The 25,830-nt window shown below is 35.7% G+C and overlaps 1 protein-coding gene across 3 annotated transcripts; it reads right to left on the reverse strand.

Annotated features, from left to right (window-relative positions):
• Nucleotides 1–1,262: 1,262 nt before the first annotated feature.
• Nucleotides 1,263–25,442, reverse strand: zdhhc21 (zDHHC palmitoyltransferase 21). Of its 3 annotated transcripts, none has more exons than XM_082152953.1 (9): nt 25,309–25,442; nt 24,543–24,600; nt 22,809–23,003; nt 21,314–21,412; nt 14,051–14,162; nt 12,127–12,265; nt 9,660–9,776; nt 5,066–5,109; nt 1,263–3,992 (listed from the first exon to the last, which is right to left on the reverse strand). In XM_082152953.1, the coding sequence occupies exons 3-9, from the start codon at nt 22,960–22,962 to the stop codon at nt 3,863–3,865; spliced, it is 795 nt and encodes a 264-aa protein (XP_082009079.1). In that variant the 5' UTR covers nt 22,963–23,003; nt 24,543–24,600; nt 25,309–25,442; the 3' UTR covers nt 1,263–3,862. The 3 variants fall into 3 exon arrangements, with proteins under 3 accessions (XP_082009079.1, XP_082009078.1, XP_082009080.1); XM_082152952.1 differs by having other exon boundaries at nt 24,523–24,600; XM_082152954.1 differs by having other exon boundaries at nt 24,523–24,652; nt 25,309–25,405.
• Nucleotides 25,443–25,830: the final 388 nt, after the last annotated feature.

Raw genomic sequence — 25,830 nt, forward strand, 5'->3', positions numbered from 1 at the left:
CAAGAAACCGTGGTGTTTCAACATAATAAATCTGCCTTTACAAAGCTTCTGTCCAGGATGTGGGTGTGGATCTGGTTAACGGGAACACTCAAACATCTACATGCACATAAATGCAATTCTTTAATGAAAGGACAATGGTTCACTACAAAGTTGAAATGAAAAGGCATTTAATGGACTGATAAAACTGGATGAAATATTACCAAATATGACGACTATGTATGAAATCTGAAAATGAGTAGTAAAAGATGAGTGCACTGGTTTCAAATGAGCTGTAAGGTTGTGCGGGGAAGGATGAGTCAAGCTTGTGTGTAAGCATATGAAAATAATTCACACGGGAGATTGACGGCCAAAATTCCTCAGCAGATGGGAGGATTTCACATTGAGGAGAAACTCTTTATTAAAGGGAAACAAATGAAGGGTGGACCTTTGCCCTTCTGTGATGGGATGTTGAGGTAATACTGATCAGTATTCCAGATCTCGGACTGTCAGTGTCCTGTTCGTCCTGAATGAGCTCAACACTGAAAACAGTTTGAAGAATTTAATTATTACATACATTATTATCATAATTTTTTTTCATAAGGGTGTTTCTTCAACTTTAGCTACTTTTATATCCCAAGGGGAGATTTTTATTAAAACTCAAAATTTGTATAATTATAATTTTTTTTTTTTTTGTCAAGCCTGGTTCAAGACCAAAACAATGTAAATATTTTATTTTAAATATATGAATTATTACATGTTTAAAACTATGAAGATATCATAAACAAACCACTTCAATACATATTGGGTGAAAATGTATTATAACACACTTTAAAAAATTTTGCCAGACAGTTATGACAATTTACAATAATATAGATTTTTGCCCCTAATACATATATATATATATATAGTACTGAAATTAGAGTTGGTAATTTGTTTTGTCAAAATTAGAGCTACTGTAACAAATTGTGTGTGTGTGTGTGTGTGTGTGTGTGTGTGTGTGTGTGTGTGTGTGTGTGTGTGTGTGTGTGTGTGTGTGTGTGTGTGTGTGTGTGTGTGTGTGTGTGTGTGTGTGTGTGTGTGTGTGTGTGTGTGTGTGTGTGTGTGTGTGATTAAGACGAAGGAATATGCAATTTTATTCCCCCAAAAAATTTTCACCATGTTATTAAACACAAAACATAATATGAGATGTGGTGGAAATGCCAGTTGTTCATGATATATTGTACTGATGTCTGAATAATTTAAACTGTTAGACATTGTTAGTGGACAAATTAAATAAACTAGTAAGAGTGTGAAAAGTGTTTTACTTGTAGCCTATATGATAAAAAAAGCACAAACCAAAACAACTGTACATCAAGTAAAAGAACACCATTTATTTAAAAAAAAAATGCTTTCATAAATAATTTGATATGCTTCAAAGTCCCATGACCCGTACAAAATAAACATTATGACTGACTCCACAAAAAATAAGCAGATAAACAAACTCCATAACTGACAGTTCAATCATAAACCTGAATATGGTCGTCATCCTCTACAGGACAGCGGTTACTGGTTGCTTATATTATAATATTTATGAATAGTGTATTAAAATAAAACAATGTTCAGTGAAATATCTGCACGCACAATAGTAATATCTGCTATAATAGTGAATAGCAGGTCTTATTGCTTCACAATGGACACATACACACACACACACACACACACACGCACACGCACACGCACACGCACACGCACACGCACACGCACACGCACACAGCCTATAAACATGAAGCTACAGTGAGTACTGCACTTGTATAAGCTCTCTTAATAACTGATATGATGTTAACATATTACAGTTTTTCTGTAATGTTAAATATTAAATAAATGTCATATGAATCAAGTAATGGAATCAATCCAGTAGCCCCAGCACAATTTCTTTCCCCATTGTGACAGTTGGGTAGTGATGAAAAAGACTTACACAATTCACAACATTGGTTTAACAGCAAAAAATAAATAATACAAAAAAGAAAATAAAAAAATTTAATCTTAATAAAATTTAAGAAATGGCTACAGTGCTCAGAAAATCTAAAATAGAAGAAACTCAGCAGTTTTTAATAACCAATAATACGACCCCCTACCGTAAAATCACAAGACACAAAATGTACTGAAAAATTAAACACCAGGAAAAGATCAATAAAAAGTTAAAAGGCATGATATTCACAATACATATTCAAGTAGGTACCTCTTGTATTAAGTAAATGTGTTCAGCTTCTAAATGCTGTAACAAAAAACAAAGAGCTGATTTATAACATTATTTGGGTGGAGTGTAATGCGAGACAAAATCATTTCAAAGAGATTCTCTTCTGTTGACAAATTGTAACTACTTCAGGTTATGATAGTGGTACATATGAGCTTGTTTTAAATTAAATTCATATTCTCAATCTAACTTTTCGAATGGGATCTCAACTAGAGCTAGATTTAAGATAGAAAGGGCTACCAGATCACCATCAGAGCTACCATGACAAGAAAAATGTGTCTATTGCAAAATCATACAGACCATAATTATCAAGCTTTAACAGATTATATTCACTCAGGGCTAGTGGACAAAACCAACAATTGCACAATTAACCATTTGGTGAAAAATATTGTTTAATCCAGAATGGCTTGTCAGTGTAAATGTGTTTACCCCAGATGTACTTGTGGATCATTACAGTGTTTTCAGGAAACTGTGAGCCAAAAAAAGTCACAGAAGTGTATTTGTTCACCTAACGAATAGTAAGTTATTTTATTAGAACTGCATGTTTAGAGGCACTTCAGACAATTGGGGATTTGCTACTTGATTTCAGGGTTTGGATTTGGAACATGTACAAATGTTACAAGGTAATTTAATGATTTATAGTTTTTATAGTGTTGTGCAATAACGGTCAAAAATAATTAAAAGTATAAATCATGTTTAATCCTTTTTAGTAAATAACGTCTTTACATAAGTGAATTTAATTAAGATTTTTATTTTATTTTATTTTTTATGTGTCATTTAAAATATAAATTTCAAATATGGTTTTGCATCATTGGATATTATTATTATTATTATTATTAGTTTAATAGCTCCTCAAAAAAAATGGTTTCCACTGTGTGACTTGATATAAAAATAAATGTGTAATAAGACACAAATGAGTTAAAAACATATGGATTTTACAAGGCACGAAAAAAATTAATGAAAAACAAAACAAAAACAAAACTTGATAAAATACAGTTATAGTAGTCAAACGCTTAGTAGAGGCATTAGCAGTGCTTGGTGCAGAGGAATGCGTAATTATGTGCATTATAGTAAAAGGTATCGTAAACCGTGTTTTTGTACGTGTGTGTATGTGAGCGTTGTTAAGCGAAACTTCAGCAGTGTCTTTCACCCATGCGCCAGAGGTCATGACTCACCTCGAGAGCCATCAACCCTCAGTGCCATAAAACCAGACAATCTCCGCCCACTGCATGACAAGTGCTCACGTGATCCAGACCTGGGGGAGAGGACTGGGCCGAGGACTCAACAAATAAGGGTTACCTTGGAGACAACAAAGTCTCACAATCAACTATTCCCTTGTAATCCTGTTTCAGTACCCTGAAACCCTGACCCAGCATGTGCAGTCAAAACAGAAAAAGACTACATATTTGACACTGTTATTTTCAACTTCAAATTCATTCTATATGAATATAAATATGAATATATACTGTATATATATCAGATTATGTTCATAAGTAATGTAGAACCTGAAGAAGTTTGATCCGGTAGAGATACCAATCTATTGTGGAGTGTGTTTTGCTGAAGACAAGGGGGCGGGGAGAGGGGGGGAGGCTGGGGTCGGAGGGTAACCTTTCCCACTGGAGAGATGTGTGTGTGTCTCTGTCTGTCTGTCTACACATGAGAGCGCGAGGTCAGGTTGAGCCTTAGAGGCTGTCTGCTCCTGAACGGCAGGAACCACAGGATCTTCCAGCGAGTGCCAAACACCTCAGCCATTGCTTGCTGCCACGACCGCCGCGGTCCACTGGGAGAGCGGAATAAATTAAAGTATGCATCATAAGTTCATGTGAAATAATATCACCCTTGAAAATATGAACTATAGAGAGAAGCTAAGAGCTTTAGGAGAGACTGGGGCTAGTTGTCACATTTTACTCAAGTGAATATTAGTCATTGTAGGTTTACGTTTTGAAAATGTATTTCTATATAGACACATAACCTAAACATCTTAGATAGAAAAAGCTATTAAAGTTATGGTAGTGGAAGAAAGATATGGTTTATAGAACACAAATCGATCCATTGTTGCCAATGGAGGGGCATGTTGTCACATTACATTATGGAACCTGCTATTAATTGGCATATTAGAGGTTTTCAGTTAAATTTAAACAGTAAAACAATTATGAAATACAAAACAATTAAGAGTAGAAGGCTAAAACAGAAGAATTTCACTAATTCAGAATTTTCTTTTTGAAACAAGTGTACTGTTCAAAAGTTCAAGGTCAGTAATGTTTTTGAACAAATTCTCTTAAGATCACCAAGTCAGCATTTAGTTGATGGGTACATTACAATAGCATGCCATTAGCAGCCATTACTTCATTTTTCAGTGTCATGATCCTTCAGAAAACATTTTAACATGATGATGCTCGAAGAATATTTGTACTTTTAAACCTAATTACTGCTTATCAATAGTTAGTAAAGTGGTTAAGTTTAGGTATTGGGTATGATTAAGGGATGTAGAATATGGTCACGCAGCAGAATAAGGCATTAATACGTGCTTTATAAGTACTAATAAACAGCCAATATCCTAGCTACTGTTTATGCATGCTAATAAGCAACTATTTAATAGTGAGAATTGGACCCTAAACTAAAGTGTTACGGAAATCTTATGTAACAATATCAAATATTTATTTATATTGACACATTTGATTAATATAATGCTTCTTTGCTGAATAAAAGTATTTAAAAAATCTTACTGGCCTCAAACCCAAAACCTTATAGTTGAGCTGTAACAAGTAGCCCTGATCTCCATGTAATGAGGGTGTAGACGGCATTACATTATTGTTAAATGACTGAAATGATGCTGCAAGTTTCGATACTTACATGTCTTCCAATAAGTGCGACATCTTCTCTATGGTCGTTGTGTCCTGTCGTGGAAAACATGAAGGATATTGCTTAGTATCAGCAATGAATTCTGAGCAAGTTAGTTCTTATGAATGTAAGAGACAATACAATGACAATTCATGAAATGATTTATGACAGCGAGCCAGTGGATACGAGGGGGTGAATTGGATCAGTTTTTAATCTTTCCCACGCTGGGAGTGAAAACCACTACAGAATACACTGAGACAAAAGAGAGACAGTGAAGCTGACAGCAGCAACACTCCCTTGGTGCCCTCCTCACCTTGCCAAGTTGGCACAGGGGCAAAAGGGCATCTGCCTGCGGACAATGGGACCGCATGCATAGGGATGCTAAAATCCCCCCTGCTTGCCAGGTGAAGAGAAGCGGCAAAGAGACAAAAAAAAAAAACAGACTGAATATGTAAATAAGGTGGGATTAACAGAGGCGAGACTGAAGAGCCTGTTTGTGTGAAAAATGGTGGATGTGTGATTGACAGTGGCTTTTTTAGAACAATCTGTGCTTTGTGTGCCATCCACAAGACAAATAAATAAAAAAGGGCTCCGTTCCTGAAACCATTAGAGGTTATGTAAAAATCCTGACTTGAATTGTTGAAGTCAATGTCTCTTCATAAGTCAGATTTCACATTGTGAACCGCTAGAGGACACACTCTTGGCCCGGAGAAGCCAGCGTCATGCCAATCCGACGTGGCTGCACTTCAGGCCGAACTGAGCTGCCCTCAGAGAGCATGCGTGAGGAAAAGATCTTTGCAGGGATCAATGGTTAAGTCTGCTTCCACAGTTGATATGACTGGCACAGGGCTATACACTAACCACCCTGTCAGCCGCTAAATCTTCCAAGACATCACAACATGGGATAGTGGGGTGAAAGAGTAGCTTGTGCGTTAAAGCATCAGGACTTTCCTGGCCTTTGGATAACGAGAAGGCTTAAGGGCAGTACAGGACACAAGATAAGACAGCTTAACATGGGCTTTAAGCAACACAGGTTAGATTAGCGCTGTCAAAGGAAGTCTCCTGCAAGAATGGGTTAACGTCAAAGGTCATCTAAAAGAACGGCTGGACGCAGCTTGTGCAATAATTAAGGATAACAGGATTACATTTTCAGGCTTGTGCAATTGAGCCTGTGGAGGAAGACGCAGTTGTCCAAAGGGTTTGGAGAAAGGTTAGAGTTGGGTAAACAGACCCACAACAAGTGTAAATTGCTATCTTGAACTCAGTTAATGGTTGGAAATGTGTAATGAGAAGACGGAAGACACTACTCAAACGACAGAGGATAGGATGTGAAGTGGGACGTGTTCTTTGAATAATTTCCACAGCATATGGTGGACGCGTGGGGGTCAAGTGATCATGACTGGGAACCAGAGAATAAGATTAGGGGAGGTGTATGCTTTTTAAAGGGCTGCACTTTTTTGCCGAATTTAACTAGGTCATTGCTAATCCTCTTTTGCATCACATGAAGTCATCAATTAAAGGATAAGAGTCAAACGTGATTATCCCGCTTGCCCCAATTACAGCCATGTTTCAGGCCTAATCAACAGTGAAAGGATGGAGGACATAAAGGAAGTATAAGAAGAGACTGAAGGACTCAGTAATATAGTATAGGGTATACACAGAGATTCAGCGTCTGACCACCTTTTAAAGGGATTTTGTGTACGTTCACGTATGCTCACCAGAATATGAGGGACCATATATGCATGTCAAACTCTTAGGTGATCTTTTTGGACAAATCATTGTTTGCGAACATATCCGTTTGCCGAATGCTTTAAGACCAAGCCGAATCCTCTGCCGGATGGTTTCTCCTGCTTCACAGCGAGAGGGACGCATTAGCGGCAATTCCCTTTCCTAACATTGTATTGATTTCAGCAAATCAGTTTGGGCAAATGCAGACAACTCAATTAAGGTTAATGAGCCCAACATCCAGCTAAGCAAGAAAACATGCAATATACCTGAGGGAAGACGTAACCAAAAAGGGAAGTCGTTTTTCACTATTGTTAAATCAATGTTGTTAAATGGAGAAAACATTTTACATTTAAGTAACTTTTAGCGTATTCCTAACCTTGGACTTCATAATTGTTATTATCTATATTATCTTTTTAACAGAAACACAAAATGACCAATAAAGCACCTTCAGCAGCTCAAACTATTTCAATCATACATGGTTTAAACTAAATTTTAGTTCTAATTTTAAGTGCCATTGTTAAAAAATGCTGTTGTGACTGGTTTAATATTCAGTTGTTATGCTTTCAAATTATACGCCATATGTATTTATCTTGAAAAATCATTTAAAAGCGTATTGTATTTTGAAGAGAGGTTGATGATATTCAAAATGCGTCTCCCACACCTCTGGATTTAACTGAGCCTTTGTAAGAAAATACTGGATAGCTGATATTTTATTTTGATAATATATCATGAATGGAATACAATTGGGTAACACTTTATTTCGATAGTCCACTTTAGACATTCTATTGACTAACTAAGTAACTTTGCAAGTACATGTCAGCTAATTGTACTGACCCTAACCCTGAACTAACAGTCTACTAATACTCTAATGAGTTGACGTGTAGTTGCTTGTGACATGTAGTTACTTATAGTTAGTACAATGTTTAAAGTGGACTAATAATAATTGTAATGTAAATGTAAAACGTTCATATCCCATGTCATTATTATGTGATTCCATGATGTGTTTTATCTTAAAGGGGTCATAGACTGGATTATTTTATTATTATATAATGTTTCCTGGGGTGCCCTTATAATGTTAGTATGATTTTAACATCAAAAATTGTCATAATATATGAATAAAAGGAATTTTTACAAGCCTGATTTTAGCCTCTGATTTGAACGATCTGTTTGAAGGGGCGTGTCTGCTGTGAGACTTCAGTGTAAACGCCCACTGCTGTGATTGGCTGACATGTTTGCATATGAAATAGCTAGTATTACATGTGGAACTCTCTCTAAAACTTTTAGTACGTTTTTACTATAACAGCTATCGAGATTAAGGAATCGTGAAAAGTATTGATCATAATGATCTATTCCCATCACATGAAAGGTTGCAGTGATGAGCATTGAGCAGATGACACCAACTAACAATGCAAACACCATGTAAATACAGTAAAAGCTTCGTTGTACAGTACATTGTAACAGCAACATGATTTTGTGATGATTGATTTCAACGAGTTTTGGCAAGTGTCCAGATAAACTCAAGCTGTGAATTGAATCACAGTTTAAATAAGATTATTTTCATCCTACTAAGAGAAACGACGTGAAGTTGATTGTTTAGTCACTGGCTTGATTTACTGATGCATAAACAGTATTGAACGATATTTTGAGAGATAATCTGTCTAAACTTGAATAATTACATGAGAAATCACTGATCACAGATCAGGCATTAGAATAAACATGACTACTTACATGTTTGTGGCGTTGCTGGCAGATCCATATCGTAAAAGTCTGTTTGCAAAGCCTCCAAAATTTACACCGAAATTGACCAAATAATCCACAGTGAAATACACCGAATACAAACAAATAATGCACTGCTAAGACATTCACATTGTTGGGGGAAAAAAAACACTATCCTAGCATTAGGATCGTTTGGAAGGTAATGGTATTTATCCAGTATCGATCGATCTTTTCTCGTTCTCATGTTACTGTTCTCTAACGCTCCAGTGGGCGGGGCCAAAGCTGAAATGTGACGTCACAAGTCTCCACTTTTTAGATCCTGTCATTTGCTGGCCTTGGTTTCAATAAAAGCAGTTTTTGGAATAACAAGAAAGTTGAGTTTTTAAACTTACAGGGTATTTTTATAGTATAGCGAACTCTTAACTGTCAAAGGATCAAGGAACATTTGAATTCTCATTCTATGACCCCTTTAAGGCATGTTTACACCTGGTCACTTCATGCATTTGTACTAATTGGATAATTGTCTGTTTTGTTAAATGTCTTCCATTTACACTGGACGATATAAAGTCTCAGCAAAACAAATATAAATTCAATCTTCAATTCCTGTGCTATATGCAAATTGAACAGAGTTTACGTCACCGAAAGCAACCGATATGAGCTGCATTTTATTTATCATCAACTAAACTCACGGTCAAAGGAAATAAAACCTTACCTATCTGATACGATCTGGTCTAGTCGCACTGGCAAAGTTGATCGATCAGCTTGGTCATCTGCATTTTCCGGTTCAGAATGATTTGGGCTCGAATTGATAAGGAAGTACCGATATTATCACCTGTCATTATTGCTTTGGGAGCTGATGTTCCAAATATAGGGGCGTGACATTTCAGTCACACGTTTATGGTTTTTGGGCCAATCACAATGCACTGGATTGCTGGCCAATCAGAGCACACCGCGCTTTTCAGAACGATGAGCTTTGTGAAAATCGCCGCGTTTCAGAAAGGCGGGGCAAAGAGGAGCAACAAAAATGTGTAAAATAATGACTTTTTTAACCTAAAACCGCGTAAACACATTGCATTAAACCAAATACACAAAATAATGTTCTTTATAGAACCATCATATGACCCCTTTAAACCTGCACAGTTAAACTAATGTATGTACTTACTGTGAGGATTCCTTTGACTTGTGTGTAGAAAAGGCTGCTCATTCCACCAAACATAATCAGCCCCATGAAACAGGACCCACGTAGAAGAGCCAACTCATGACGTACTGCAAACTCCGCCTGAGAGAGACAAATATTTTACACACGTTATAAATTCTCATGGACAAATCAGACTATTCCCATGCCAAATTTTTATGCTACACATTTTTGCACTACAGGCCATTATGGAAAGTGATGTGACACTGCTTGTTTTCTTTCGCTGAAGGCTTATCTGTGACTATAACAGCAAACACACAAATACACAAAATCCACAATACTTTGCTTCTTATGGGAAAGATAACGTCACTATCTCTTCCATACAGCCGTTTCTGTGTCAATACAGCATCTCTCGCTTCTCAGCTGCATCTGTTTACTCACACACAATGCTCCACAGAATAAACAAAAACAGGAAATTGAGCGGGTTTTTATTTACAGGCGGTCTACCATTGCCATGATGGCTCAGCTGTTCAGCTGCATTCAAGTTGGAATGATGCTCCTGTGAATTTAAATGCTCTGACAGAAAAATACACCACTATATTCCTGACTCTTTGAGACATGGGACAAAACAAGTCCCACAACTTCACCTGCCATTAGTTTTTAAAATAGCAACATTTACATTCTACAATTTATCAAAGACCACTATGTTCTTCAAACAAACAAATTATAATTTCATTTCATTTTGATTCTCAAAATTGTGAAATTTTATTAAATCACCAATCATCAGACCATAACTTTAAAATACAAGACCAGATCATAAGGCTAAATAATTAATCGCATCCAAAATAAAAGTTTGTGTTTACATAATGTGTGTACTGTGTATAATTATTTTGTATATACAAAATATCCACACATGCATATATATATATATATATATATATAAACAGTAAATACATGCAAATATTTCTTAAATATATACATGCATATGTGTGTATTTATATATACAATTATACACAGTACACACACATATATATTATGTAAACACAAACTTTTATTTTGGATGCGATTCATCTGTCCAAAGGGCACAGGGTCACAGGGTTGTTTTTTAAGAAATTGTTTTCTGTGGAACAACTATGCAATCATCAATCATTTCTTATCAGGATTTTTTTTTAACAAGTCAGTGTAAAAATATTACAGAGCAAATAACATCATTTGAAAGCAGCAATAAAACATGCAATAAAACCATAAAGGCTTAAACTTTAAGAAATTGCTGTTTGCAGGTGTGTTTTGGGTGAAGTGATATGGCATAAGACCAGTACAAACGATCATCGCATGCAAATACAACTGGTGTTAAATTCAGTTTCTCTCATTCAAAGCTTATTCAGTACTTAACAGTAATGTTGATGCCACCTGCAGGTCCCTAATCTCAGTTAAGAGGGGCAAATCCAGTGCTAAATCATCTGCCTCCATTGAAAAGATTCTACTAAACCACAGAATAATAAAGACAGCTAAAAGAAAAATAGCATACTACATTTAATAGTTCTTCATAACAATATGCATTTGACAAAATGTAATGCATAATGTGCTGTATTCCACAAAGCAATGTACTTGACTTAACTATCCATATCCAATATGACAAATTAACTGGAAACAATATCAAACAGATTTTTTTTTTAATTCGATTCATTATTTAATCAGTCAAAAGATAAAAATATATATATATATTTATATATATATATAACTGTCATAGTACTCGTTTGCAAAGTAAAAAACGTATTGCTTGTTAATGGAATTTGTGTGGCGTTTTACCATATTACGGCCAGTGGTGGGTGAAATGCATTACTACGTTATTAATAAATGTAATTTAATTACTTTTTCGTTGCAAAAAGTAAGGGATTACTCTTAATTTTGTTGTTATTTAATTACAGTTACTTATGATGTAATTGCAATAAATACTGTATAGACGACAGAACAATTCTGTATTCTATATTCTAAAACAATAGTGGATTTAACATTCAATATTAAAATGTATGTTTTTAATGTAACTGTCTCCCTTTAAATACTTTGGTCAGTTCAAAAATAATTTATGCAATTTTAAATCATTTATTTGAAAGAATCAAAAGAGTAGAATACTGTATGTCATTCAAATGGTCAAGGTTGCAATGGGATTTAGAAAGTAGTTATAAGTATTGCAATACTTTTTAGAGAGTAATTAGCACAGTAATATAACTACACTGTTGAAGATGTAATTAAATTAGTAGCTACTTGTAATTCATTAATATTTGTTGTGTACCTTACCCATATTGATTACAGCTCATATGTATTGTGTTTGGCTAAAACAATGTGCACACTGAAATGGAGGGAAATTATAAGGTCCACCCACATGACTTACAATTGAGCTTTAAAATAGTTATTCATCGATTTAAACCCTTACAGTGACTTAAAGCACTCGGGACAGTATAAATGTAGGAGTGTAAATGTAAGATGGTCTTACTTGATCCACCGAGGACAGGGGCTGGAAGTAGTAGTACTGGCAAAAGTCCAGCACCAGAGTGTAAAGACTCAGAACCTGAGTGTAAAAACACAGCTGCAAAAAGAGCCAGTGGTTATCCTCCCCAACACAGTTATTAATCCTGCACAGAGAGACAGAGAGAACATCAGAGAACATGCAAATTAATATGTTATATGTATTAATATTTATTTGAATACCTAAACTAAAATAACCAAGCTCTACTCCAAATCCTAGTGAGTCAGCTTGCTAACGACATTGCTTTTAATACAGTTTGATCTTAACATGTAGTTAAACTAAACGTCATGATACTAATAGGCATAAAAATCCACAAGCGCATCACTTTTCTAAGAATCTGTGCTTCACTATGCACTTGGAAACACAATTGCACGCAGCAATATAAAGTCTATATGGACATTACTTTGACACAGTCATCTAATAACAGACTGACTCTTAATTGTAATGTAAAAACATGCATTTTCTGTAAAACTGCTTTAAAATAATATGTATTGTGAAAACGCTATACAAATAAATGTGAATTGAATTGAATAATTGATGGGATAATAAAAAACTGGCTGACATGAAAGTGTTAGATTAAAATGGTCAATATAATTTAAGTTGGATGTCCACCTTAGAGATAATCACTATATTAATTTTGAAACCATCATATTTAAAAAATAATAATTAAACATCATATCATAAAATAAAATATTTATTGTTACTACTGTAAAACCATATTAAAAATGTTTTTGGATCTCATTTAAAGCAGAATAAGAAGTCTTTCAGAATAATATTTTTATATTTTTTTTCTGGATATTTTAAATTACCATATTTGAATGACTATTTATTAAATAAAAGTATATTAACTTTATTTATCAGAAAATAATATGGTACAAACTTTGCCAAAGTGGTTGTTTTGAACAAACATTAACTTTAACATTATTTTAGCTAAAGTATCTGCACAAAATGTGTTGCATGGTCCGTTTTCAATACATTTTCAAATCCTATACTATGAGTAAAAAGCGGATTTTCCATAAGGTGTGCCTTTAGCACCAATCCACCATAATAACATAATAATGATCAATTAATGAAGACTAATTAAATAAAAGTGATTTAAGTTAGAAAAATGAAATAAGTATAAATATGTAAATGCAGCATTACAAAAGAAATCAAACAGCCATCGATGTGTTTTAGGTTGCGGTCTCTGTCTGACATTAATGCTATTCTCTTGCATTGTAAGACAAGTCAAAGCAAATGAAGAAGCACAAGGAACACAAGAGAAGAGAGTTGAGAGAGCGGGCAGAGAAGGCCAAAAGAGAGAGAGAGGAGAGCAGGCAAGGTTGAACTGTTAGTCAAACGAAGACGGAAAACGATATGGCCTCGTTTTTTTTTTTTCTCTGCTTCCCTCTGCCATTACAGGCGATGACAGGGAGTCACGATTTGCTGAGTCCAGACAGACAGCAGCCTTCTTCAGCTGTACTGTAGAGCTGGACTTAACACGGGCTTCTCTGGTCACTCGATATCGCCTCTCCCTCTGTTTTACCCCTCTACAGAGACTTCATTAAACTTCCTCCATACAAAACCCACCAGGAATGTAAAGCTGTCTGGGGTACAGGGTCCTTTAAGGTTATACTGTGACCTTAGGTCAACATGCCAGATTTCAGTTTGGATCCTAAACCATCGTAAAGATCTCAGCACGTCTCACATAGACATAACAAGCCTTAGAGTACCCGTATAAAATGACCTTTGTTTTTTGTCACTGTTAAACTGTTGAAAACTCATTTATTGGACAATTATGTACAAAATACATGGATGAGATATAGATACTGAACTTAGAATCCAATGTCTCAAACAAAAGCTGGTAGAAGTGTATTGACTTTATTATTTGTATTTCTTGTTAAAGTTTTACCAGGGACAGTGGTGGTCCATGCGACGGACACAGTGGCCGCAGCGGCTGCAGTGGTGTGACCTCTTTGGTCTCATCATGTTGCATTTATTGCACAGTTCCCAGTCGTCTCTCTCTGAAATGACAAGGCAAACAAAACCTCTAAATCATCCACTTTTCAGTGCTGAAACCCGTACAAAGCAAACTGTAATTCTAACTTTGCCAAAAAACAAAAAACACACAAAAAAGGTATTCATTGCCACCTAGTGGTATTCAGAGAGAATTTTTATTTTCTCAACTTTACTGATTAAAGGGGGGGGGGGGGGGGGGGGAATCAAGAGACAGGCAAGAGAGAAGATGTACAAGAGCTGGACGCTAAACATTACAACAAAAACATTATATTTATTGTTCTATACTTTTAATACCAAACTTATTGGGGTCTAAATATTCTACTCTTATTATGCCTCAAAGGGGATATACATTATGAAATCTAATCTATTAAAAGTCTAGTCTAAATACTTTGGATTTTGGTCTATACAATCATTAAGATCACAATAGATGATACAATAAATATCCAGGATAATGTTCCAAAATCACAATGATGTAATTTGTGACTTTACACTTTAAAATCATAATAAATTCATCTTTTCCAAAATCACTATGACGTCATGAAAGGAACGGTCATAAAGTAACAGGGGCAAATGCCCCAAAATCTTTAATGTGAGGACAAAAATGTCCTTACAGAAATAAGATATGTGGCATGCCAAAAAATTGGGGTCATGCGTTTACATAAATGACTGTTAAGTTAACATATTTCACAAGTTGGCTAATAACATTGAATGTCTCTGTCAGAATATTAGAGTGTATTTCAACCCACTTAACCAAGATACAGTGGGGGAAATAAGTATTCAACATAAAAAAAATTAAAAAAGATGACATTTTGATTAGACATTGGTATTAACTCAAGAAAATAAACAGATAAAGAATAAAATTCATTATATTAAAATCCATAAAAAAGTTATGTGTCATAAAGTAAAATGACACGGGGGGGGGGGGGGGGGGGGTATTGAACAAGCTCACTGAAATTGTATTTAATACTTGGTGGGAAAAAAATACTTGCATTAAGAGGTGGGTAACTTAAGCCTATCAACCTATAGGCTTTGAGTATAGCCTGTTTCTAACCTATCAACAAGCACTAAGCCAGCTGATTCTGATTTGCACAGGTAGGAGGTAGAACTACTTAGTTAAATCAGCTGCTGTCTTGCCTTGGTGTACTGGTTTTTCTTAGGGGCTGTTTTTCAACTAAAAACGTAAAACTTTTTATGCGCTTCGGCCATTCATTTACACGACAACAGCGTTTTGGGTGACTGAAAACGCAAACTTTTGAAAACGGGTTTCAAAGTGAAGGTTTTTGAAACCGGTCTACGTGTAAACAACATAGACAATAAAATAAATGGACACAGCGGATTCAACGGAGAAAAGTGAAGTCAATTAGAACTCACTTCCTGATGGCTGAGCGTACTGCGCAGACTCAAACTGAGCTTGACGATGTGACGTGAGCAACCCATCTGTCTTCTAGTAGCTGTGCCAAGAGAAATCTGAATCATTCCCTTCCGAAACTTGCAGAGACGGAGATCGTGAGTAGGAGGTGTCCATGAGCTAGGAGCAGGAGCAACTTTTGCTAAGTATTCTGATTCATTATTTTGTCATTTTGCCTCCACGTCCCCCCGATTGCCCGTGAGCTTCTCCTCCTGTCTATACGGTAATTTCTCTACTGTGCGACAGAGAGTCGCGTGGTTATGACGCAATCGTTAGCCTATTTTTACAAAAACTGCTTCTACGGGGCCATAACGTAAGATACAAGGTAATGGAGCCTTTTATAAATTTTCGTGCTTCTTTAGAAATAAATAATGGACAAATGGAGTCTTTAAACACCTCAGATGTAAAGTCATTCGCTGTAAAAGTGACGCCAAAATGAATGGGAGTCAATGGAATGCTAACAGCAGGTGATGGTCTGCTAATCAATGGCGGCGCCCGGGGAAGCTTCAGTGTTTTTCCAAACATTGCTCCCCTTAGCCTGGATGCCAGCCGAACTTAGCCCCGCCCACAACATTTTTAGGTCGGGAAGTTCGGTCTGGACTCGTTCCGTTGAGGAGCTATTATGCCCGAACAAAAATTGTTCGGACCAATCAAATTGTCAGGGCGGGCTTTATACGATGATGGACAGATGAGCAACGTAACGTAATCATCCACGTCACCAATGAGCGCTTGGGTTGAATTCGTTTACAACACAGATGACTGCCGCTGGAGAATTGTTATTTCACGAGTTCACACTTACAAATAAGTCAGATAGAATAAATGCATATTTGGCGTGCTGTTTGAGGAGAGGCTCCGGGCTCGGTATTCGGCCCGAACCCAAAGTGCTCCCCCCGTATTCCAGGCTGTGGAAGAACCAGGGAAGAACAGGCCGAGAGTGAGTGGAGGGATTCTGAAAACTGTCAAGGAATGTTAGGTGAGTTGACAAAGTGAATAAATATATGCTTCCTCTCATGCTGATAGTGTAGACCAGACGGTCATTGTTTGATGACAAGTTGATTGGATTGATTATTTGAACGTGCTCCTCTCGAACTTTGTTTATAAAACATTATGTGTAGATTCCGCCATCGCGTCTGTTATAGAAGATATCGACAGCGCATTGATTTTAAAAGAGGAACAGAGAACCACGATCAAGACATTTGTCGATCAGAAAACATGAATGAAAAACATACGTCACTTACTCCGTTGCTCTGATTGGTTTTAGGTCTATCCAATTGAGTTCAGAGGCATTTTCCTTCCTGGTTCGGTTGAAACACGCCCCATAATCAAAGCTCAATGGAGCAGTATCAGACTCACATTCTGACTAGAATCTGAGTATGACGACGTCAGGCTATGCTCCCCTGGTAAACAACAAAAATTATGCACAATTGCACATGCGTAGTTCAGTCTATAGGGTTTCATCGCCATCTAATGGCCTGGCAGCAGAATAAAGCATTTGTAAACTTTTTCACGGATCCATGTGAATGGGGATCATTTTGACAATGGTGTCGTCTGAACGCGGAAAAACTCAAAGGAAAAACGTCTCCGTTTTAAGCATATCGTTGTCGTGTAAACGTACCCTCATTGTGTTCAATACTTTTTTCCTGTGTCATTCCACTTTATTAAATATAACTTGTTTTATGGATTGTAATGTTTTCTTGATCTACGTGGATTTCTTGAGGTAATACCATGTGAATTGCTGCATTGGAAAGGTGTTTAAAAAAAATTTTGACGTGCTGAATACTTATTTCCTCCACTGTACATATCAGTCCGGTTTGTTTCCCAGCATAAAATAACCAAAGGGACAGAATCTTGATATGTAAAGAAAGAATGGCCACATTTGCAGCACATCTACATATTGTATCAATACCCAGCAAAATAGAATGTTGCTAAAATTGCTCATTCATTTTTTTTTTTTTTGCTAAATACAACCTCAAATGCCCCCGAGACAAGTCAGACAACTCTTCTGAAGGTTGCCTTTAACATCATTAAGCCAAGCGGATATCAGGTAATCTAAGGCATGACTTGCTAAGACCAGCCACTCAGTGATAACTAGCTTAGCGACAAGCTGTTCATAGTATCAGAGTCCTAGCTGAGTCTAATTAATCTTTCGGCAAACTGCCACTAACAAATCCTTTAAGAAAGTCTAACAGCCTGTGGTGACTGGTAAAGGTTAGAGCAGGACAAATGACAGAGATCTGGAGAATAAACTCATCCATGTGATAGTGTTGCACTTAATAGGTGAATTTAAATAATTAAAAGGTACGCCTCTAGTGGTAAAAAAAATAAAAAAATACATGAATTTCGCAGAAGAACATTGTTTTGGCTGTGCTTTGGCTCTGCGTGACTGTGCGGATGAATATGACCCTTCGCAATAGATAATGCTTTACAATGAACTCCGTTAGAGAGTTAAATATGGCAATGTATCTGTTCAATCTTACTCACCTGTTCAGTAAAAAAAAAAAAAAAAAAAAAACCTTTCTATCACAACATTTCAAATCCCTCAGGTCTCGCAATCTCTAAAAGCAAACAGGCTGTTTACTAATACAGTGCGTGCAGAATTATTAGGCACGTTGATTTTCTGATCATATTTTTTTCCAGGCACATTTTACCAATTCCAAACCACATTAATCGTAATAACTACTATTCATTTTGTATTTAATCATTTATAAGTGATATATAATTGTTCATGAAGGCTGGAAATGAAAAACGCCTTATATTCAGGTGTTATTATTAGGCACGTTTTCTTTTACAGATAAATAAGCCAAAAAAGAGATTTAACTCACACTGAAAAGTCAGAAATGATTAAATCCCCATGAGAAGGATGCAATACTAATGCAATACTAGAAATTGCAGTTAAGGCATGACCATTGGAAAGTGAAATACTCATTGGGTCAGCAGGGTCAGACAAATACAGGTGGAGAAGAAAAGACACATATTAACTGCAAAATAATTAAGAATTAAAGTGAAGAATTTAGTGTGAAACCATCAGGAACCCTTAAGTCTCCAGCACCACCATTTTCCAGAACTGCAACCTACCTGGAGTCTCCAGAAGAGCAAGGTGTCAGGGTCTCAGAGACTTACGTTAGGTAAAGAATCCTAAAAAATGACCCCCTCTTAATAAGAATCACAAGCTTAAGTGTTGCGAAATACATGAAGACTGTTTTTTTTATAGGCTTTATAGACAGACAGATTGAGAGTGACTCTTGAAGGACCAGCACCACATCCTCTTCAACTACTATTTGAAGAATTCATCTTCCAGAATACGTTATAATAAGTTTCAGGAGTTTATTTTTAGTCCATCTCCTACACTGAAGTCCGTTTTGCAGAGATGGACTAAAAATAAACTCCCCCTGCTAACCCAATGAGTATTTCACTTTCCAATGGTCATGCCTTAACTGCAATTTATAGTATTGCATTAGTATTACATGCTTCTTATGGGGATTTAATCATTTCTGACTTTTCAGTCTGAGTTAAATCTCTTTTTGGGCTTATTTATCTGTAAAAGAAAACATGCCTAATAATTATGCACACCTGAATATAAGGCGTTTTTCATTTCCAGCCTTCACGAACAATTATATATCACTTATAAATGATTAAATACAAAATGAATAGTAGTTATTACGATTAATGTGGTTTGGAATTGGTAAAATATGCCTGGAAAAAAAATATGGTCAGAAAATCAACGTGCCTAATAATTCTGCACGCACTGTATGTATATATATATATATATATATATATATATATATATATATATATATATATATATATATATATATAATATTATTCTCTCCACCTTTTTCCTATGCTCCATGACACTTTGTGCAAATTATGGGAGTAACCTCCATTAAACTGTAAACAATCAGCAACTGCCAATAAACTTGTTTAAAGGTTCGCTCTATTAATGCAATAAAAATAATCAGCAAAAACTGGGTACAATGAGGTGACATTCTCCTCATTCTCCTCATTCCCAAACCACTGAAATGCACTTGCTCCTAAAAATGTTCCATCATTAACTGAACCATGGTGGATATTTCAAAGTCTCCCCCCCTATTTTGACAGATAAATGCATTTCCAAGCTTTAGAAATACTGATTACTCATTTAAGGAGAAAAAAAAACTAAAAAATGTTTAAAGCACCATTTGAAAAACCGGGAAAGAGATGCGAGAAAAGAGATTTGGGGACAAAAAAAAAGGAGAGCAGATCTGTCACAATGTCTGTCATCTTTTTCATATCAATACAGCAGAACATAAAGAAAAAGGAAAATAATCAAGAGGAACAGAACAGACTAAAATCTTTTGTCAAAAACATTTTTGTGATATTTATGTCACATTAAAATATCAAAATATCATTATATTATTTTCCTGATGGATACAAATAGAGCATGACAGAAAAAGTACAGCTTATTCAGTCAAGCTGACTGATAAAGATTATTTGTAGTGCAGCCTTATTACCTGAAATGATTGTTTCAGTCTTTCTGAGTGGAAGTTCTCCGAATCAGAGTGCCACCCATAATTTAAAATGCAGCAGGCTTGTTCAGAAAAAAAGTGGATATTTACTTCTAGGTGTAACTGAGAAAAATGTCCATCATGTGTTAGTTTACTTTAGAAACAACATTTAGTTTTGTAGCGTCATGTATATCATACAGCGTAATCAGCCAATTATAATCTAATTCATAACATATTTAAATAAAAATTTGATATAATTTAGAACCAATTATTGATCATTACATCATAATACATTTCAATCCAGATGAACATTATTAAAGGGTGTGTTCTGTAAAGTCAAGTGTACTTGCAGCTAAATAACACAGACATGCTAAACCATTAACTAGCTAGTATATATCATCAAGCGTAGCTCAAAGTTACAAACGTTCGATTTCACTTATGTTCTGAAACACAACAGCTATTTATAGGAGCAAAATTAATTCTCATCAATGCTTTATGGGAGGTATTTCATACACTTCCATACTCAACATATACTGTATCACCTAATATCTCCGTGTCTACAGAAACCAACAGATCCCTAAACGCCAAAAAAATTCAAAAGTGTACCAAAGACATCACTTGCACATTACAGTAAACTTCTGAAAATGGTCTAACATTAAGTGAAGGTATTAAAGGGATACTCCACCGAAAAATGAAAATTCTGTCATCATATACTCACCCTCATGTTGTTTCAAACCTGTATGAATTTCTTTCTTTTGCTGAACAGAAAGGAAGACATCTAGAAGAATGTGAGTAACCAGACATATTTTCTTTTCCTACTATGGAAGTCAATGGTATCTAAAACTGTCTGGTTACTCACATTCTTCTAGATATCTTCCTTTCTGTTCAGCAGAAGAAAGAAATTCATACAGGTTTGAAACAACATGAGGGTGAGTATATGATGACAGAATTTTCATTTTTCGGTGGAGTATCCCTTTAAGACAGTCACTGAACACTGAGGTATACTGCCCTCATCTGGTTAGTTAGTGGAACTTCATGAAGAATGGAAGAGTGAGCAATGTTTTATATGAATATTCGATTAATGCATTCTGAACTCCAAGGCGCAGAGTTTTAAGGCCACTTATTAATAAATCCTTCAACGTGTGTGAAACAAAACTATGTACTAGAATGCTGTATAGCTATATATAGCTATAGCTATGTATAGCTATGCTGTGTTAGAGAAAAAAAAAACAGAAGGTATAGGTGAGCATTGTTTGTTCCATACCTCCGAGTGGAATTTTGGGGTCCTGAGCAAGTTTTCCGGGGTCGGCGGTGGAAGCCCTGAATAATGCTGAGACGCACAGCAGTGATGCTAGATAGTAACCTGGAGAAATAGAAGAGAGAAGTATTACTTCTAAGTATTACACTATAAGTAGACATGAATTGATGTCAAGCAGAAACATAGTGAGATTTTTATTACATTGCTATTTTAACATGTTAATGAAAACTTAAAACTTCCCCAATTAATTCACCCAAACCACTAAATGTACAGACAAATGTGATTTTATTGATAGCACACCTAAGGATGAAGCGATCTAATTGTGGTTTTGTTAGAAAAGAATTGAAAGAATCCTGAAAAAAATAAATAATAATAATAATAATTCACAGTAATATTAGGCAGCACAAACACTTTTAACATTGATAATAATAAGAAATGTTTCTCGAGCACACAACCGTGATATTAGAAGAGTGAAGACTGGAGTAACGGCTGCTGGAAATTAAGCCTTGCCATAACTGGAAAAAACACCATTATAAAATATATTAAAACTGTTATTTTACTGTTTTACTGTATTTTTGATTAAATAAATGCTTCTTTGGTGCAACCTTGGGGATTTTACCGACCCCAAACTTTTGAACACTACACTTTTTCATTCATTGACTTCCATTTCTACGCATGCAAAATGCAGAGGACAGGAAATGAAATCTCAATTTCAGTGCGTTCCAAAGTTCAAGTTTAGTGAACTCTGACCTGTGAATTTGTATCACGTGAAGAGGTGTGACCAACAGAAGATCAATGTTTCACGACGTGACCTCTAAGCTGAATTAAAAGAACGCACACTTTGTACGTTGCAGTAGATTGCATCTTTTTTACTTTTGGATGTATCATACATTGAATAATGTTATTTAAAAAGACGTTGCAGAGTGTGATGTCATATTACGACCGTTGAAGTTTCCATAGATATTTAGCATGCTTAAAGTCTAGTTTAGGGGTGGGCAACTCCGGCCCTCGAGATCCACTTTCCTTCAATAGGGCTCCAACCCTGAACAAACACACCTGAACAAGCTTATCAAGATCTTCAGGATTACTAGCAAGCAACAGATATGTAAATTTGATCAGGCTTGGAGAAGGAAAGTGGATTTTGAGGGCCAGAGCTGACCAGCCCTGGTCTAGTGTTTGCTTAAATGTTTAACACTATTCTTTTGTCAAAAATGCGAATCTAGATATGTTCACAGAGTGTCAGTTTTGTTATTAGTTCTCAGTGGTAAAAAAAAAAAAAAAAAAAAAAACTTGTTATGCATAAACCTGTCCTGCTACTCCTTACTCTCAGGGTGAACGTGACCTCATTATCTCAATTGCTCTTCTCTAATCTAAGAGGAATTCAGGTTTAACTTTTCCTTATGACCTGCACAAACCCCATTTTTTCTGGTTTTGAAACTGAATTACTGATTACAACACTTAATAAGGGCTGTTATCAATAGAATAGGGTGAGAGCACTTACAGACCACAAGCGTAGTAGGTATATGTCCCTCCGCATAGTGTGGCAACAGCACCAGTTTGGGAATGATGAAGCTGTTATAGAGCCAGACAAACAGCACCATGCTTATGCAGAACCAGCCCATGGGGTCCACCACAAAATGCAGTCGCAGCTTCATCCTTCCGGATAGCGTATGTTCCAGGATAACTGAAGCAGCTCCTGATCGTAAACAGAAAGCAGAGTTTGGATCAATGGTGGCCAAAAGTACCATTTAATATGGAACATATTGATTTGTCCATGACCAAAATAGGATATTAAAAATGAACCAGCTTGTACAAGAACGTCTTCACAAGCACATCAATTGAATCCAAATGGAGCAAAGCATACAGCGAGGTTAAAACAATTCTAAAATCTACTATAATTCTACAATATTTTACAATAAATTTCAAATTTTTTTACCAGAAGTACATTAAAAAGTATTAAAAAGTATTAAAAAAATTAAACGGTCATTACAAAGAAAGGTTATGACGCAAAGTCGTGTGGCGCTTTGTACAGATGGTCATATGTTCTTGCTTCCATTGCTTTTTGGATCATTTCCAACCATGCTGGAGAACATGATCATCAGGTTTCTCACAAACCTGTGGAGTTTATGCAGCTCGAAAGACATACCAAATACATGACATTCTGAAAAGTATACTCTTGATGTTATTATCTTCATAATATCTTTAATAATAAAAATAAATAATTAAATAGAAGAACTTTCAAAAATGTTCTTAGACTTTTGGCCCACATTGTATATTATATTATAGTTTTTTTTTTTTTTTTATAAAATCCAACCAACATATTCCACCAACCTCTGTTGGAAGTAGAAAATAAAGTATTAAAGTGGGACACTTTCTGATCATTTTTCAGTGGCATAGTTTGAAAATATAATCCATTCCAGATCCTACATCAATGTGTTGAATGAACTTACTGCTGATTTTTTTTTAAATGGATAGATATATACATAATTATAGATGATTATACTGAAGTGTCCCAGGATTACTCATGGATTGCATATTTTAGTATGGCACCTTTACAGTGGTATATGCGTTGTGCAGTAGTGTTCTGAACACTTTTCAGAACACATTTTACAGGTTAAATAAATAACATTACTTAAACTATAAGTTTAAGAGCCTGGAATCATAACATTTGGGTTTCTCCCAAAGTTTTATTCTTCCTTCTGTCACCGATGGAGTTCCTTGCCACTGTCACCTCTGGCTTGCTTAGTTGGGGACAGGTAATATTGAGCAATTTTATTGATTTGACTGTACTGACTGTACTGATGAGAACTGACCTGAGCTGGACGATGACATCACCGTTTTCTACAGAGCTGCTTTATGGTTGAATTGAACTCATTTCATATTTGATGATATTTACAGTTATTGAACGGTATAGTGGCTACTCTGTCCTTGCTAAAGGCCACAGAGAGACTGAGACAGGGGCACAGACTGGTATTTCTTGATGTTATGAGGTTTTGTGATCAACAAAGAATACATTCTCCCTGCTCACTTCCTCGTCCTACCTTTAATCAGTAAACAGGTAACTAATATTCCCAATTCAACGTAATCCCGTGATTATGTAATCCCAACTATTTTCAGACTGTAGCCTAGAGCCAATTAAATATGGTGCTACAGAAGATTTGTTGATATAAAAACTTGCATATATGAAGGAAGTGGATGAATGAAGTTTACAGTACATGAATCAGTGTAGTATTACTTTAAAGGTGTCAGTCCACAGAAACCAGCAGCATCACAGTGGTCCTATCCATGACAACCTGGAACACACAAAACAAACGCTGGATAGTTGTTTGTTTATGGAAACTAGCCCTAGACAAAAACCAACACACACAAAAAACTATTTTAGTCAATATATATGCATTATATGTTCTATCTGGAGTTTAAAAACAACAACAAAAACAGCAAAGGTTCTCCTGAAAATGTTAGTTCAAGAATAAATGACAGTATTTTGAGATTTTCAGTAAAGGTGATGATGAATGAGGTCACATGAGAGACACCTACTGGACTACACTGGCTTTGTTCATGCATACGCCCATGTGATTAAACTGATTTTTTTTTTTTGCAATTCTAATAGGCACATGAAAGAAAAAATAAATAAAGCCAAACGATTACATAGCTGTGATTTCTTATAAAACAGAATGTCTCTGCATTGTATAGCAGATCTGGGCTGACAGTTCTCTTGATGTTAGGAGAACAGCCATAGTTTAAGAACAAATCAGTTCATTTCATCAACAGGCCAAGCTAAGAAAAATAACTAATGTAAACGTGTTTCTATTTTTAGGGCATGTCTGTTCTGTTTATGTATAAACATCATATAGTCACTGTTAGTAAACATGTCCTGGCAGTGGCTCATGATGAGTGATGCCCACGAGGATGATACACAGCTGAATAAAGATCTAACACACAAAGGTACAACCTGCGAAACGGAATATGACATCAGATTACCGAATCAAAATAATACTTACTGCTTTTCTCACACGGTGATGTCTTAGTTGGGTGTCGAGGGTTTGGCGTTGGTTTCTAAGATCGAAAGATAAGAGCTCTTCCTGGACTGTGATTGTACGGAAGCCGCAAAGGTTTTTTTTTTTTATTATTGGGCAGCGCCACTGAACTGTCAAAATTGCACAAGTGCGGTCTAAATGTGAGAAAACGCTTTATGTTAATCTACGGATAGCCACTACTACTGTCATAATAAAATAAAAACTAAATTAAATTAAATTAAATTAAATAATTAAAATAAAATTGACAACTACATTTCTTTCTAGATTTGGATTTGGACGTTTGTTGAACTATTATCCAATATGAAATTAACCTAACATGAAAAATCGCATGTTTTAAAAGCATCAAAATTTTTTTTTTTTTTTACTGAAAATATACATATAACTACAAACCAGCATTTAGTCCCAAACTAGCAGTCTACTCATTTTTAAACCGTGTAGTAACAAAATTTCTTGCAAAAACTGAAATGAGATTGATTATATGTTTTG

Source organism: Leuciscus leuciscus (assembly GCF_965113295.1).
Source record: "Leuciscus leuciscus genome assembly, chromosome: 2".
NCBI lineage: Eukaryota > Metazoa > Chordata > Actinopteri > Cypriniformes > Leuciscidae > Leuciscus > Leuciscus leuciscus.

Coding starts and splice junctions, on each gene's coding strand:
- zdhhc21 (XM_082152953.1), bottom strand. CDS start 22,962: ATGAAGCTGCGACTGCATTTTGTGGTGGACCCCATGGGCTGGTTCTGC. Junction 14,163..21,313: donor CCCCAAAATTCCACTCGGAG/GTATGGAACAAA, acceptor TTGTCATTTCAG/AGAGAGACGACTGGGAACTG. Junction 12,266..14,050: donor ATGGACCACCACTGTCCCTG/GTAAAACTTTAA, acceptor CTCTCTGTGCAG/GATTAATAACTGTGTTGGGG.